Source organism: Pteronotus mesoamericanus, unplaced genomic scaffold (assembly GCF_021234165.1).
Source record: "Pteronotus mesoamericanus isolate MK-2021 breed Mesoamerican mustached bat unplaced genomic scaffold, CSHL_Meso_final contig_65, whole genome shotgun sequence".
In the NCBI taxonomy this organism is placed as follows: domain Eukaryota; kingdom Metazoa; phylum Chordata; class Mammalia; order Chiroptera; family Mormoopidae; genus Pteronotus; species Pteronotus mesoamericanus.
The window spans coordinates 12,581,490-12,599,019 of record NW_026555228.1 but is presented as its reverse complement, the minus strand read 5'-3'; the positions used below and the strand labels follow the sequence as shown (position 1 = coordinate 12,599,019).

Sequence of the window (17,530 nt, the reverse complement as noted above, 5' to 3'; positions counted from 1 at the left end):
TATCAACACCTGCTTCAGTAATGAAATACTAAGCTCCCTAAGGGCAGAAAGTTGTCTTTGGCTACTGATACATATCAAGCATTTAGTGTAGGCGATCAATAGCTGCTGTGTGTTGAAGGCAACAGTAACGACTGGCTTTTTGGAATACAGGGTCCGGCACAAATAAAGCCCCTTTTTTATTACAAGATCTTTTATTAGAAAATCATAAGCATGTAATTCTGTAACATAACAATATCATACTCAGGCATATCACGTGACATTTTAGATGAAATACTCAAATGAAAACTATAGAATATTACACCCATATTATTACCCTACCAACCACACTCAAGCAGGCCTTACCTCTGCTGGACCCTGTAGATATAAAAATAGCTGTCCTTGTAAACATACCTCAAATGAACACAGTAAAAAAGCTCGAGAGAATGGAAACTATTAACCAAGAAGATACAGGCTATTCCATGAGTAAAAAATTTGTACTTTCAGGTTGGAAAGAAGAAATCTGAGGATACCAATTGTATTGACAAGATTATTACAAACCTGTTTGAACACCCAAGGACCAGCAGTTTTCAACTCGACTAATAGGCTGGCTTCTAAAATTGCACCTGTGAGCTAGCATGTAGAACATACTCACATGGCACACCTCACCTGCAAATGATCACAGTACAGTCACTGCCATGTTGGAGTGGCAAAGGGGTGTTGTAGTAGTATCGGAGTTCAGCTTTATAGGTGGTGATTTGTGAAGAGCTAGCTACGTTTAGGGATCCAGCATTTGTTAAACTGAATTTAAACATGTAAGTTGTTACCAATTTGGTGTAAGTTGAAGCATGAATTTACAGAAAGGGGGTGGTGGTGTCTAAATGGCTTTATGTTGTACAGGGCAGTGAGCTCTGGCTTCAGCTGTCCCTCCACAGGTACCATGGAAGACGACTGCTCACAACCTAGCCTCTCCGGCCACCCTCGGGGGTACAGAGGGGTGGTCCACAGTGGAACGGTCAGAGCCCAGAAAGTAGAATGAGTCTGCCTGGGGTTCCAAGTCTGATTCTACCTTTGCTAACTAGTTGTCGACTGGACAAGCGCTTTATCTGAGCTTCAGTTTCCTTGTCTGTAAAATAAAGAACTCAAAAGAGTTGCTGTGAGGATTAAATGAAATAACGCATGTAATCTGCCTAACATGACGCCTGGCACATTATCAGTTCTACATAAGTGTTTAGTTATTGTTGTTCCTAGTTTGATTCCAGGGGACATTTCTTAGTTTGGAGAGAGAATAAGTGCCTGTCTTTTGGCCTCAGTGTCTGACTTCAACACTAAATTATCTTTGAAGCCTGACTTGGATTTTTATATTCTCCAAGAAATAACTAGTGTAACTCAACGTGGTAGTAACGGTGTCCTTTATTGACAGCGTTCAAGCATCAGAACCTGAGGAAGTATTTTTCAGTTCAGTTTGTCGAAATACTTCAGTTTTCCTGCTGGATCTGGGATTATCTATGAGAAGAAAAGAGCAGATTATTCATTTTAGAAGCCAAAGCACATCATTAGCAGTGTGGTAGTAGTTGCCTGTCTTGACTGAGGAATGTGACTGTTCTTGTGCACCAAAATCTATCAGGTGCATATAGCAAGAACTGGATTTGTCCTACCTCCTAATCTCTGCTACCCCAAGAGGAACGTAACTCGTTCTGAATTAACATCTGTACTCAAGCACCCCAAATTTACTTACAGCTCTTCTCGCGGCCACCAGGCTTTCATGGCATCTTCAGGTTTGATCTAATTAAACCAAACACATTGAGAGAGCATGGCTACAGATGTTAATGAATTTGTGAAATCGTCTGCTGGTGAAGTGTTGCTATGCCACAGGCCCCTGGGAAGGGGCCAGTGTGTTCAAAAGGAGTTTCTGGAGGCCCAGAAAGCAACCTTTTGACCTCAAACTGCAAAGTTAAAATAAAAACTACTCCACTATAACACGGAGTATTACCTTCAACAACTATTTAGTGAATGAACAAATACTCCGAACAGAAACAAAATGCTCCCTACTAGAGCACAGCCTTAGAAACCTACTGGACTTTTTAATTTTTTTTTGAAATTTCCATATAAGTTGACCTCACATTAACTATGTTACTTGATAGTTATAGGTAAAGTACATTTATCCTTACATATAAAAAACCCTCTTGCAAGCAGCTTATAATAGTTTCATGTGTTTTCTTCAGAATTTTTCTTCAGCATAAAATAATCATTATCTAGTTTTTCAGGCATCACTTCTGGAAGCATTGACTTTGCCAGTTTGTTACCTGTCTGCATTTAAATTCAATCTTCAGGTGCTTATGGAATAATGATGTGCCAATAGAGGGCTGGGCAGGGGGGATGCAGGATTACTAGCATGGCCCCCGCCTTTGAGGCTTGTACGAGCACGTGGGAAAGATGTCCGTGTATGTGACTGTTTTGATGCAGTGCGCAATATCATGTTTGACGCAGGTCATGTGACTCTGTGGCGGCTGAGATGGCATTAGGGGTCTGAGTAGAGGTGGCTTTTAAAGAGCAGTAGAATTTAGAGAAGGGCACAGGTGTTCCAGGCTCTAGACAGACAGACCTGTGGGAAGGCACAAAGGTGTGAAAAAGCAGGGCTTGTCTGGAGGAATGAGTTGTGATTCAGTGGGAGCAGTGTTTGCACATGAATCATAGGGAAGGTGACCTGGGAGAGAGCAGTGGAAACAAACAATGCAAAGGCTTGAAGGTTGGGCCCTGGGTATCGGGACTCTGTCCTGAGTGCTGGGGAGCCGCTCAAGGTTCTGTCGGGAGAGTGACATGCACTGGCGGGGAGAAAGCAGGTCTGGGAGACAAACCAGGAGGCCTGTGCCAATACACCATGGGGCGGGGGGGGGGGCCAACACGGGACTGAGGGATATGGACACGAAAACTCCACGTCTCTTCACAGAAACACCACCAGTAACCTTTTTGATCCTGCAGGCCCCTCTCCCGCTACTTTCTTTTCTTCTCCCCTTCACAGCTCTGTTTCTTGACCTAGTTCACCCTTCCTCTCCCGTTCCTCACCCTGTTCTCTCAGCACATGCCTGCGGTCGGCGACGTTCTGTGTCAGGCACTGTTGGCTCTGCTACAGCTCCAGGCGGAGTGACCTTACCCAGAAACGCCTTTTAAGGCTTCTCAGGTGATGCCTGCAGCTTCTGATCCGTATTTCTATCTGTGAGCCTCATGGTCAATAATTGTAAATTAACCTAATGACTAATTTATAATTTAAAGTACCCAGTGCTCCCAGTGCCTTTAATGTTTAACTTCAAATCCATCTGATATCCATCAGATCTATGTAGAGGTGAATAAGGTTGTACTGTAACATTAACTTTGACCCACAAGGGCAAAGCTCGTTTGCACCTCCATCAAAAACTAGTTTAAAATCAGTGAAATGTTACTTTACCTAATCTGAGTGAGGTTATAGAGTGAATTTCTACGTTTCATTGTTTATAGCTAATGGTACTGTGTTTTTTTGGGGGGGTGTTGCTAAGGAAGAAAGTCTTAGGAGTCTATATTTTTCTTTTCTAATGATATCTTCCTCTGAGGCTCTAGTATTTTTCCTAACTACAGTTTGTATAAAACTCTTTGATTTTTAGAAGATAACATGTTCATTAGAAAGGGTTCAAGCAAGTTTATAATTTGTACTTTGGCCAGTGGCTGCTTCTGGGATTGTCTGTAAATTATACAGCCTCCCTATGAAACAATGTACTTGTTTCAATATTTTTTGCCTTCAAATGATGAATCATTAACTTCAATGATCGTTAAGCCAGATTTTCTCAAAAGCTTTTATATGTGTGTATATATGTACACATATATACATATATACACACATGCATGTGTGTACACACGTTTTGCTTGTTTTCTTTGCCTTTAATGGTATGTTTTGCTAGATATTTGGCTTTAAAATTCACAACATGAAGGCCCATCTTCTGCTTTTTTCACTTTTAGCTACTCTCCCTACAGTTCAAAGAATGCCTATACCCTTCTGACTGTTGCTGAGCAATGTTTACTTCATTTACAAAATCCAGACAGTGCTGTTACAGATTATCTTAAGGTTGGCATTTTTGTTTGGCCCCAGACATCCCCCTTAACATAAAAATCAATCTGACTTACTGTTTCACTACCAGGTTTCCATCCAGCAGGGCAGACTGAAAGGAACAAAAATTGGCAAAAGACAGTTTAAAAACAGAGTTCTGTTCTCTTCAGCAACTCTTGGCTTTTCTTTTTCCGAATGAAATTGAAAATGGAGCCTGTGTTAATGAGACCATTTCTAGGCCAATGAAGACTCGCCTCCTGTTAGCTTGCCTGCTTGCACCCAGGCATTTCAGTCACGGAGCTTATCAGTAGGCAGCTAATGTAGTCTCATTTGGCCAGTCATGTTTAGTAACGTTTTACAATTGAAGAAACCAAACTGAGTCTCCCTTTAAGAAAGTTGGAACGTTGGGGAATCTGATGAACTGAAAGTTCTGGGCATGGCAAAAATCTCTTAATTTACATAACCATACAGTAAGCTTATTTGCTGTCTCCTGCACTACTTTGTACCGATACCATGGCCTGTTATTTGTCCGAAGAGACTTCATTCAGAGAGCAGGCTTCCCCTTTTACAATGTGCCTGGACCCAGGTACCGAGTCACACATTTGAAAGGAATTTAAACCATATATTCTATTTGAGGACAATTTGACCTTTCCTATTTGGCTACTGTGAAAGCTCAGAGTGAAAGGGTGAATTAATAGCTTACTAGTGTGATACTGAATAACCCTGATGATTACTGAATTATCTTGAGGAAAAAAATCTAAATCAAATAATGTAAACATGCAAATAAAACCTACATTGCTAGATATTGCCAAATTGGTGCATTTTAATTTTATAGAAATATAATTTGGGGAAAAAAGAAATATAATTTGAAAAATTGTAGCAGCAGAAACTTTTCTCTTTGAGCTTATCCAAAAGGACTATGCAAATGAGTATTTTTGCATCTTTTAATTCAGCTAGTAGTATAAATTAGTGATATTTTGTTAAAAGCACTTTAATAATTTGATTTACTAAAAGATCAGCTAATAATTTCAAAACAATCGATCGGATGACTTTGGACCCTTCCAAATTACTTATAGGATAAGAAACCAAACTGTGCTGCTACCTCTTCTCAAACTAAAAAAAATCAAAAGGCTACGATGTTTAGAAAGAAAGAGTACCTTCTCCATGCTTATCGGTGTACTGGAATGCTTGAACCAAACGCAGTGTCTCGTCCACGGATCTACCCACAGGAAGATCATTCAGAGTAATCTGTCTTAGGATCCCTTTGTCATCAATAATGAAGAGACCTCTATAAAACACAAGAGTGGTGGAGGTGAGGACATTTCATCTCAGTTAAGACAAGTATTTGTTCATGTAAATCCCTGTACCAATCACACAGGCTTGTTATACAGACCCAACAACACACTACATACTTGACTGGTACATGTGCGCATGCATACACACACTCTCTCTCTCTCTCTCTCTCTCTCTCTCTCACTCATATCCACACTTATCTACTATATAGCTTGAGGTTATTGTTAAATGGTAGCTTTAAAAAAAATTTGGACTTATTGGAGTGACGTTCGTTAATAAAATATATGTTTCAAGTGTACAATTCTCTAATACATCATCTGAATACTGTATTGTGTGTTCACCACCCCAAGTCAAGTCTCCTTCCATCACCATTTATCCCCCTTTACTCTCTTCTACATCCCCCTACCCCTCAGTAGCTTTAAAATTTTGTTTTTGTCTGTGAAATGTCCTATAGTACTTATAGTCGAAGCTTCATGTGTACTAGGGTTTTGGATTTTAATGCACTGTAAATGAAATGATGAGAGTACATAGCACAGTCTTCCTTTGAGTGAAGGAGGGATCCATCTTTCTCATTACTGACTATTTAGAATGCTTTTTAATTTCCTTTTTCAATGGCAGAAAAAGGTCACTAATATAAGCGAAGTTACCTTTCTCCCTAAATATATGTGTGATTCACTCCTATGGCCTGGGAATAATGAAGTAGTTTGAACCAAAAGACCTGTTATTGAGATATGGGTGGCACTGCAAGAGTTAAAGTAGACTAGAGAGAAAATTTTTCAGAGGACTTTATTTTAGTCAATACGGATTTCAACCCAGTACTTACTTTGGACTCAAAAAAAAATCTCAGGTACTGGACCTAATTGTCCTAATTGCTAATTACAAATAATGATGAGACTTTTTAAATAGAAATACATGGAATTTCATATCTATTCCATGAAATCTTGTTTCGTAATCCTATTAAACATTACTCTTCCACCCAGAGAGGAGACAGGTCCTTCTTATGAAAAATCAGAAATTAAAATGGCAACAGACATCTCAATAACAACCCCAGAAGCTAAAGGTAGCGGGGGCAGTGCTTTTAAATGTTTTCGGGAAAATGCCTTTCAATCTATAATTCTACACTCAGCCCTATTATTAGTCCACATTAGAGTAGAATAAAAACATTTTCTGACATGTAAGCTCTCAAACCATTTTATCTTCCAGTGACCTTTTACTCGGAAGCTATGAAGATGCGCACTGCTAAAAAAAGGGATTAAATGCACGGAGGCAGGCGTGGGAGCCAGAAAACTGGGGAAAGGGCGAGTGACTGCTAATGGGGATGAGGTTTGTGCTTGAAGTGATGAAAAGGTTCTAAATTTGATTGTGGTGATGGTTGCCAAACCCTCTGAATATACTAAAAACCATTGGATTGTATGCTTTATGTTGGGTGAGTCATATGATATATCTTAATAAAGCTATTATTAAAAACAGGATTATAAAATACTGACACTTTCACATAAAACTTTAAAAAAGAAAGTGCTAACATTGAAAAACAAATAACATAACTAGAACAAAACTACAGTTGTTTAAAGCTAAAATTGCTTTTTTCCCCCCAAAGGCTTCTATTAGCATTTATTAGCTCAAGTAACCCAGTGAGAGCTGTTGGGTAAAATATTTCCTTAATTTTTTCTACTTCAAAGACACAGGTTTGCTAAATACTACTATCTTTGTATTTAGGAAAACCATTATTGGAGTGAGATTGGAGAAGGAAAGAAAGAAATGGATAAGGAGTTTGGGGATCGGGGTTCCAGTCTGCACTCTGCCATTAGCTAAGTATATATCCTCGGCTAAGTTCGTAGAAGTCTACGAGTCTATTTATCTGTGAAATGACAGGGCTGCTCAAAGACCTCTACATAACCTTCCAGCTCGAGCAGCCCATGGTAGTCACACAGTTTACATAGGGCACTCACTAATTATTTTAAAGAGTATCTATGACCTTTTTGCAAATAGAGCAAATATTATTTCTTGATCAAACCTTGTATCTTCCAACTCCATTTCAAGGAGGGTTACAAGTATATTTCGATTGGTCATAATATAAAACCACTGAAAGTTACCTAAGAGTGTGGCCTGAGTCTTCCAGATATACACCGTAGTCTTTTGAGATCTGATGGGTCAAATCTGAAAGAAGTGGAATCTTGATTGAACCAAGTCCTCCCTGTCTTCGAGGGGTGTTAATCCTGTAATAGAACATATACCTCTCAGAGCTGAGTACAAGGGATGTATCAAAACGGCACTCTCTCTGCATGTGCACACACATGAACAAACACAACATATCCAGTCTTTTTCTAAAAAAAAAAAAAGCTAATATACATTCTATTTTCTTGCCTCACCCCCCCACTTAATAATGTATTCATATCCTTTAAACACTAAATATGGAGACACACATCACATTTTTAATGTACAGATTAAAAACCTCACATCAACACGCACATTTCGAATTCTGAAACACATTGCCTAATTACTCTCCAGCAGTGATGGCGCAGCTGCGTGTATGTGAGGGCCATTTCTCCCTCTCTTTGTCATCGCCGCCTCAAAGTGTTCAATATTTGAAATTTTGGCCAGTCAGTCAGGGAAAAATAGCACCTCTTGTCATTTTAACTTGCAGTTCTTTGCAATTAATTAGGTGAAATAATTAATTAAAAGTTATTTCTAAAATTAAAAATCATTGGTTCTTTAAATGTAATTATAAAAGCTGTTTTGAGTTTGGCTTAATACTAGTCTACTGCATAACAGAGAAATGGTAGTTTAAAGATTTTTTTCTCCAGATTAAGGTTACCCCAAATTTGTCATAATAAAGTAATCATACAATTCAGTAGTTTTGGCCATGGATATCATATCTTTTGCATTGAACTCCGCCTCTTCCCCCCCACCAATTTTGTAATGTCCTATAAAATCCTTAAGCATTTTTATGTAACTTCATTGAACCAGCAGTTCTCAGACAGATCTACTCCTGAATTGTCTGATAACCATAATCCTATCATGTTAAGAGTTGTCTGCCCATAATTTAAAGTAAATCCATTTTTTTTCCCCCTACAAATGAGTGAGATACTGACCAGGCCAAGTGGGTAAACTGTGAATCGACAGAGCATGCCACCACTTCAGTGTTTATAGATCTGAATTCTTCAATTCTATCACCAAAGGCGATAATTTCAGTTGGACACACAAAAGTGCTGAAAGTAAAAAAAAGTGTACTTAGTATTCTCAAAATACGCACATATGTGAATTTTAAAATGACTTAGTCTTTACAAACACGTTTAGTACATAAAGATGTACATTAAGAACAATTTTATATATGAACCTTCTCAAGGTTGAGTATTCTAAAATGCTTTATAGCGTTCAAAGGATCTATACACATCTTCTATCACTTCATTTGCTTTTACATTCCTCTCCCAGCCTTATGAGCTGGATGCATCCAGCTCTGTTTTGGAGATGAGGAAATGCCCTCGGCTCCAAAGGAGCTGTCTTAGCCCCTCACCGTAGAAGATCATTGCTAATTACGTATGTCTTGTTCATTATGGAGTTTTAAACAACACTGGAGAACCAAAGCATATTTGTCTGCTATGTTAGACTAATTCCAAAATTCAGGTTTAGTGTCATATATATTCCACATGTTTTAACTTTTTGGTTTTATAACATGGACTTAGAAGGCCTGTAATTTTTATATGTTAAAATTTCAATTTCTGGTTTCTACTGGAAATTAAAGTATATCATACATTTTAGCTATTCAAACTACTTTAAAAGATTATTATGTAGATTCATGACTTGTTTCAGTCTCAATGTACTAATTTTTATGAGAATTCTTTGATTTGGATAAGACTTAAGGGTCAGCAAACTGCAAGCCACCGGCGAAATCTAGCGTGTCTTATTTTGTGTAAATAAACTTTCAATGGGCTACAACACTCATTCGTTTATGTATTGTGTAAGGGAGTTTTTGTGCTATGATGGGGAAGTTGAGCAGTTGGAAAAAAGATCACTATAAGACTAAGACTAAAATATTTACTACCTAGCCCTGTACAGAAAAAGTTTGCTGACTGCTTGCCTACAGACAACCTATAGAGATGAGTTAAGTCTTCTCCCTGCAAGTTTAAATTTTATTTTCATAGTTCAACATTAGTCCTAACAGAAAAAGGACTTTAATATACAGTTACAAAGATAGAAGAAACTCCTACTTATTTTTGTAACCAAAAAACATATTCAAATAGAAAAAAGATAAAAGTTGGGATAATTCTTTTTGGAACCATTTTGCTGTCATGGAATTTGAAAAGCACTCAAAATAAAATTAAATTCTTGATGTGACTAAAGCTATGAGTCTTTACTTTGAGTCAACTTTCTATCTTCAAAAGTGCTCATTGTCATAGAGTTAAAGAGGAAAAAATTCCCACAATAACCATAATTTATATTAGTAGGCATTATTTGTTAAGCATATGATCTCACCTATAAGCGGAACCTAACCAACAATGCAAAGATGCAAGGAAAATAAGACCAGCAACACTGAAAGGAAAAGAAATCAACAGAGACAAGAGGGAAAGAGGGAGGGGAGGCGGGGGAAAAGGAAGGGGAAAGTCAAGCATATGCAATCTTTTCAGGCAAATGTTCAAATCACAGGAAAGCAACGGATGCAGCAAAGAATAAAAATAGTAAAACCATAGTTAAATGGCATCACCAGAGAAAAGGGCTTATTAATTTTCTATTTAACAGGAATACATTAAATAGCTTTGTGGCAGAAGTCTTGCTCTTAAATGCTTTTTAATAAAACGTCAGTCCATTTTCTTGCCTTAGTAAGTGTAGCTCTATCAATATAATTGTGTTTTTCCTCTAATCATTATGTTACAACACAATCATGTAGATATAAGTGTAGAGAACTAGGCCTAGTGGGTTATGATTCTGAAATACATGGTAGGTGTTACCTTGGAAAAATTCTCCATCTCAAATGCTTTTTGAGAACCAAGAGCTAGATAAAATATTCCTAACTATTTGCTGTCCTTTTTTATTGTTACTCTATTACAGCTGTCCCAGTTTTCCCCCTTTGCCTCCCTCTGCCCAGCCCACCCCCCTGCTCCCATGGCCAATCCCCACTCCGTTGTCCATGGCCATGGGCCACTCGTCCATGCTCTTCGACTAGTCCCTTCCCCTTCTTTCCGCCATTGTCCCCCTCTCCTCCCCTCCGGCCACTGGTGTTCTTGATTAATGATCAGTAATAACTGAGGTTTTTACTAGCTGCTATGTATGTTATTACTTACAAATCAAGTGGGTAGAAGAAAAAAACCAGGTATTTTCCACGATAATCAGTTAACTTGAGCTCCTTAAATTCTCCATTTATCACAGCTGTTCCTTCCCAATAAGGTGCTGGCTTGGAAACTAAGGAAGAAGAATACAGGATGTTTTGTAACACTGAGAAAGCTGGTGGGATGACAGGAGCCTCAGGAAATCACTGAAAATCAAGGCTTTGAAAACTTTGCATCTCTTCAGCAGTCTGTTGAAGCTTACAGAATTCCCAGAATAGTGCTATTGAATGTATAAAATAGAATATGAGGAATTACAAAGGAAAGTGATTGTATTGAAATGCAATTATCAAATACAAAAAAAACCCATACTGGTGATTTAGTAATACATGTACCCTTTTATGAACACTTTAAAGATGTAGGATCTAGCAGTGATCTAATAGCTACCCAAAATAGTGAAGAGTGTAAATGATGTTTCAGGATACCCACACCAACCTACAACTGCAAGGTAGCATGAAAATATGTGTGGGTCTACTGGCAAAAGGCACATGCAAGTACTGCTGAAGCTAATGTGCTTTGCTGCTGACGTTTATATGGAAAGAAATGCTCAATTTCAGTTGGAGGTTAGTGACAATACTTTTTTTCTATTCATGCTCACAGTCCCCACCCCCACATTCCATCCCCGCACTAAACCCTACTGGATACTTCACTACAGCCCCTCCAAGTTGAACAACTTCCTACATTTCAAATAATTAGATGTTCCTTTCCCTAATGGCAGTCTTTCGGATGTACTAATTTAAACCTCTGTCCAGTTTCTTACATACTCATGGAGGACCTGCTGCCACACGTAAGGACTAGGAAATCTGCAAGTACATCAGGCCAGGAGTGTAAAATCCCAGACCCTGGGATTATTTTCCTAGAGGGCTTAGAAAGAAGAGACCCCCTTGAACAGGTTTCAAGTGACCTGATGGGAATTGAATAGTTGGTGCCGCTCTCTTGTAAATGCACGCAGTCATTCTACCCAACACTAATTCAGTCCACGCTTTGATAATAATATACCTTGATCTTCTGTTACATTCAGATAGCACTTAAACTTTCAGAACCATTACGTATATTGAAGTTAATACGTGCTTCCAAGTTTGACCACGGTTCCTAGAAAGTAAGGCTTAGAACAGCCAGCATTTATTATATTTTGTATAATAGCCAGCATTTATCGTCACTCTGAAAAGAGACTCAAACTTAATATAAATTTCTCTGCGAAGTTAATACATAACTTCACAGAGGTTATTATTTACCTTGGCTCAGCAGCCTACCTCATATAAATATCCTGATCTGGTTAGGTAGAGGCCAGGAGGGAGAATTAGAAGGGTACCAAGCTATATATGCTTTATATATAGTTATATAAAGCATACTATAAACTATAAATAAAGCAAACTATATAAAGTACGGTTATAGATTATATAAATATAGTATGCTGTATATAACCTATATAACCTATATAAAATATAGAAATATGTTTATATTTTTATAAATATAAACATATTTCTATATTTTATATAGGTTATATAAATATAGTAGCACCGAAAATGCTACTCAAGGGAATAGATTAACGGGATACATTAAATAGATTTGTGGTTAGAATTAATAATGATGTATTACAATGACGGTCCTTAATGATTTTAGCATACTGGGGAAAAACCAAATCTGAGAAATATTGTCAAAATTCTGAGTTTAAAAATTTTGGGTTCTTGATTTAAGAATTACAGTGTTTCAAGAAAAAACTGTCATCCATTTATAGAGCAAAAAGAATCCAGTGATTTTGCTTAGATCTATAAATGGAATTCCCAAAGCAACCCCTTGTGTCTATTAATATCTTGAATATAAATCATATAGCAAAGATTCTGGAAAATGCAAAGTGGTATAAAGAAGAATACTTAAACCTCCTCCTAACTCCATTAACTACCATTGACATTTTGGTCTTTCCTTCCAGTCTTTTTTAAAGACAAATTTGGATCATGTTGCACCCCTTAAAAAAAAAAAGGCAACAGTAAATCATGAACACTTTTCATGTTACCAAAAATTATTTGAAAGTATGACTTAAATGGTTCTATAATATTCCATTTTATGAATAGAAATCCTGGTACCTTTAATTCTATATAAGCCTACATGTGACAGAGATGTAGCAAATACCTAAAATTTGAAAAGGTTTTCTGTAAAGAGAGCTCTATTACTAGTTTTTGCTTTTATGAGCAGAGTTGGATGGGATTTGTTTCTTATGGGAAATATATGTAATGCCAATAAACACTTAACTGGCTGACATAGTTCAAAATATCTTCTGAGGCAAATAAAACTATTGGCACTTGGAAATACTGTGAGTTTAAAGTGCAAGACTGGCTTTTGAAAAACAAAAATCCAAAAGTAGTTAACTTTCAGTAGGAAAGAACTGCAAATGTTTAAGGCAAAACAGTTTTTCTCATTTATTACTCCCACTCCATCATAAGTCACAACAACATCCCACTTAACACTGAGGATTCACAATTGTGAAGCTTTTTTCACTGCATATGGGCATAGAACATGCTGTAATTGAACCACAAAAGCCAAATACACATCTTCAGAATGCTAAGTGATCTATAGGAAAAGCAGGTCATTTAAAGGCAAGCAAGGGGCAGTCTTTATCCTTTAATCTTGGTCACTTCTTTTTGTCTAACCTTAGCCTCTAGATGCAGCAGGCCACAACTTTCTCACTATCTCAGTCTGACGTGTCCTTCCCGAACATGGCCATTAGCTGTGTACACTGGACAGAAATGCAAATAATCAAAAACCAAACTGGCAGGACACAAATTTGCCATGAGGTTTATCATCAACCAAAATACATTACTTCCAACCTCCTTTTGCTTCCTTTCCTTACAAAGAGCCTCCAAAGTACACCATGTAGTAAGTTCTTCATTTCTAAGAGACAAAGAATACCTATTATACATGTTTTGGGGAAGGGCTTTTAATAGTCTTTATAAGATGAAAAAAGAAAGGTGAAGTGTTTACTCTCCTGAACATTTGTTTAGCCACTTATCAGTTTAATCAAACTTTCTATGAATCACTATTCGACTTAAGGTATTCTTCTCTGAAATGGTACTTGGAGACGGACGCGACGCGATGTGCTGCAACCACTTTGTGATGTTTGAGGAAGCGTTTCATTTTGCACAACATCCTCCGATGCCTGCAAGTCCCAGACCAGGGCCACCCTTTCCCTTTTCTGCGGCTTCTGGGGTAACCACTAGGTCCAAAATCTGATTAGCGGAAACCACCCCTTTCTCACAGCTGGACACCTCCCCACCCAAAAGAGCCAGGTCCGCCCAGGGCCCGGAGGCAGCACAGGCGGTGCCGCCCTAGCCAGGCTCCCGGGTAAGCCACCTTTGGCAAGGCCCACGTGTCTCCCGGCCCTCCTCCCTTCCCGCCTCACTCTGCCACCGGTCAAACCCCTTTGGCGGAGCACCACCTACTCTTGGCTTTGCTGAGATGCAGGGAGTGGTCGGCGACTGAAACTCGGGACGCCTCCCCCGGGTACACTTGTCCCCCCGCATAGAAGTGGCACTCCTCTTCACGGGTTCGGGGCCTCTCTTCTGCCTCCCAGACACGCTGAGCCTGGGCTGGCAGCAGGAACAGCAGCAGCGGCAGCAGCAGCAGCCTTCGGCTCCGGCTGGGGGCTGGAGTCGTCGCGGCTGGCAGCTGCTGCGGCACCTCCATGACCACGCGAGCGCAGACAAACGTCCCTTGGCGCGAGCGCAATTTCTCCCGCCGCCAGGCAGCTACAATCGCGCGCTAGACACCCCGCGAGTTCGAGCGCGGCCTCGCGAGACCTGATCCGCCCTCCCACTCCCCGCCCCCTGCTCTCCGGGTTCCCTCGACCACCCCCACCCCTAGCCCCGCCACGTGTCCTGCTCGCTCCAGGCCGGCATTTGCGCCTGCGCCGTGGGACGGACCAAGGCTGGCGCTCAGCCCAACTCTGAGAAAGCCGCTTGCTGGTTTGGCCAGTGACTGGCCTCACAAGCTCCCGTCCTCTGCACTGTTTCCACGCCCGTCTCTTCCACAAACCCGCAACACCGCACACCATCCCCCTTAACAAAGTGAAATTAACTTAGCTGCCTTTGAACTGCTTGCATTTATACTTCTAGCAGTTTTTTTTCCTGTAAGTGATCTGCGTGAACAGTGCCATTACTATCCCCTCTGCAGCCCTGCTTTAGCCCTCTGAAACTTGGAGAAGAAAGGTCTAACCATTTATTCTCCAGCAGGCAAGGACAAACAAACATTTAGGTGACTTAAGCCTGTCCCAAGTTGTCTTTAAAAACAAACAAACAAAAATCTAGACTTGAAAAGTTTTTAGGAGACCAGACTCTCTCCCAGCACATTGTTGTTCCATCTTCTGACAATTAACCCCTCACATTGGAGGATCCGGGACCCCTTCTATCTTTTTGGGAGTTTGTCATCTTTCTGAATCCCGCAGAAGTCTATCACACTGGCCAGCTCCCTGGGATCAAAATTGAAGTTAAATTTATCTTTGTTTCCCAAGGCGCCTCACATGTGGCACTTGCTATTGTAAGCACTTGATTTTGTAAGTAACATCAATATTCCCGACATCCTGTCTCAGTTTCTGGTTATTTTCAAATTGTTTTCCTCACTCCCGCAACAGCTCTTTGAAGCCAATCAGAAACCTGCCCTTTTGAAACTTATTCCTCACCCTAGTCCTGCCCATCATATGCCCCACCCCAGGGGGTGGGGCCTGTGTTTGCGCATGCGCCCTGGCGAGGCCCACCTTGCGGAAAACCGGCATCGACTGTGACTGGTCTCACGCGCACCTGCCTGCTCTCAGCATTGTTTTAGGCCCTGCTCATCCTTCTAGGCCCTGCTCATCTTTCTAGGCCCATATCTTATACAAAGATTCGTTGGAGACTGGCCTCATCCTTGCTGTGGCTGGTCTGCCGCCATTACAGCAGACTGGCCTGCCGCCATTACAAGTGACTGGTCTGCCGCCATTACAGGTGAGCGGTCTTAAGCGCTCAGCCCTGCTTTATAGTCTTCTCATCTTTCTACTCCACCTGTCCAAAAAAGTCTCATTGCAGGACACCAGCCTGCCTCCTCTGAAAGCTGAGATTAACCTTTCTGCTTCTGCGTGGCTTATATTTTATACTTTTAACAAGTATTCTTTTCCTTGCAGTGAGCTGGGTGAACAGAGCCCTGATTCCCCTCTCCGGCCGTAGCCCTTTTAAGTTCTGGGAAAATTTGGAGAAGAAAGGTCTAACCTGAAAAGCAATATTTTAAGACTGTTTATTGTCTTCCAGCGGGAAAGTCACAGCTTGGTGACATAAGACTGTCTGCCTCAAGGTATGTCTTATTTTTAAAAATCAAGACTTGGTAAGTTCTAGAAAACCCTTTTCCCCCCATCATAGCATTGTTCTATCTTGTAACAATTACCCCATCACTCACCCATTTGCTAGGATGGCTGGTGAGGACTGGGGTGAGAGAGACACAGCACAAACCAGAAACACAGGAACCATTGGTAACCTTTATGTCCCCAGGATCCCTTCTATCTTCTTGTGAGCTCTTGTCATCTTTCTGAATCCCACAGAAGCTCTCCTACCAGTTTGACTTTTATTAGCTTGTCAACTTTCTGGGGACAAAATCGATGTAGAATTCATTTCTGTTTCCCAAGGCTCCTGGCACATGGCATTTGCTATTGTAAATACTAGATTTTGTAAATAACACCTAATATTCCCAACAGCCTGTCTCAGTTTCAGGTTGCTTTCCTGTATTATATCCTTGCTGCTATTAACAGCCCTTTGAGGCAGATAGGAAACCTGTCCTTTCCTAACTCATTCCTTACCCCATTCTTGCCCATTATAAGTTCTGCTTTCTGTTTCCTGACCCCTGTTTGTTGTGGGCATAGGAAGAAAAATATGAAGCCACCACCCTTTTGCCAAGAAGGGGAGAGCTTGTCCTTACCCATAACGTTGTCTGCCAGCTCTTCACTTTCCAGGGGCGCGTAGGTAGGAGTCCTCTGACGAGGGAGCTCTCGCTGCTCTGAATCTTGTCCTTCTCTGGCCTCCTGTTCCACATGTAAGGACAGCGGGGCACTGGTGGTGCGGGCCTGAGTCCCAGGGATTCGGCTCAGGCCTTTGCTACGATGTCGGTTTCGGTGATCCATGTTCGTTGATTGACTGTTGAAAAAACAGCCACCAAGCCTCAGTGAATTCTAGGCCCTGTGCTGGGCGTCTAAGTTTGGGAACTGGGAGAGGAACTTGGGGAGAGCTTTATTTCCTAACCTCTGCCCTGGGCTGAGCTAAGGTGCCCCAGTTGGCAGCAGGGGTTACCCACCAAGTGGGCCCCAGTGAACCGCCTGCCCCCTGGAGAGTGACCAGATAGGCCAGCTCCCAGGCACCAACTGTGTGCCCCTCAGTTCTGCCAGGGCCTTTTGGTAGCTGACATTCTAGGTGACAGGTCGCTCAGAATCCTGCTGTCCAATGATATTTCCCGAGTGCCTGCTTCCTGCAGGCAGGCATTGTGCTGTCACAGTGGCAGTCACAAGGAGGCTTGGACAGGGGCCCTGCCCCCGGGGGACTCACCGTCCAGCTGGAATCAGCTGCCATATTAATAACATAAAACCGTCAGGCACAGAGGGGTGGTTTTATGTATAGAATGCACCTGAGAATCAAATGGGGACCTTAAATACATTCAAGTGTATGGACCAAGGCCCACAAATGACCTAAGAGGTCCTTGTGGGTGTCCCAAGTGTCTATCAAGTGTTTCACAAATGATGTGTCTGGTGAAAAACCACTGCTGATGGAGGTTAAGAGCACAGGTTGTGGAGCCAGCTTGTTTCTAGGTTCCAGTCTCAGTTCTGCCACCTCTTGTCCTTTGGGCCCTGGGGAGG

The 17,530-nt window shown here is 40.8% G+C and overlaps 2 protein-coding genes across 4 annotated transcripts in view; one reads left to right on the top strand and one right to left on the bottom strand.

The window, feature by feature from the left end:
* The window catches only part of APOO (apolipoprotein O), a 275,320-nt gene that overhangs the window by 144,634 nt on the left and 113,156 nt on the right, over positions 1 to 17,530 (top strand). The window lies entirely within an intron of this gene.
* On the bottom strand, positions 1,206 to 14,427 carry PRDX4 (peroxiredoxin 4). Of its 2 annotated transcripts, XM_054581149.1 has the most exons (8): positions 14,106 to 14,427; positions 10,627 to 10,744; positions 8,440 to 8,556; positions 7,441 to 7,563; positions 5,212 to 5,342; positions 4,132 to 4,166; positions 1,715 to 1,761; positions 1,417 to 1,482 (listed from the first exon to the last, which is right to left on the bottom strand). In XM_054581149.1, the coding sequence occupies exons 1-8, from the start codon at positions 14,347 to 14,349 to the stop codon at positions 1,479 to 1,481; spliced, it is 819 nt and encodes a 272-aa protein (XP_054437124.1). In that variant the 5' UTR covers positions 14,350 to 14,427; the 3' UTR covers positions 1,417 to 1,478. The 2 variants fall into 2 exon arrangements, with proteins under 2 accessions (XP_054437123.1, XP_054437124.1); XM_054581148.1 differs by lacking the exon at positions 1,715 to 1,761 and having other exon boundaries at positions 1,206 to 1,482; positions 14,106 to 14,426.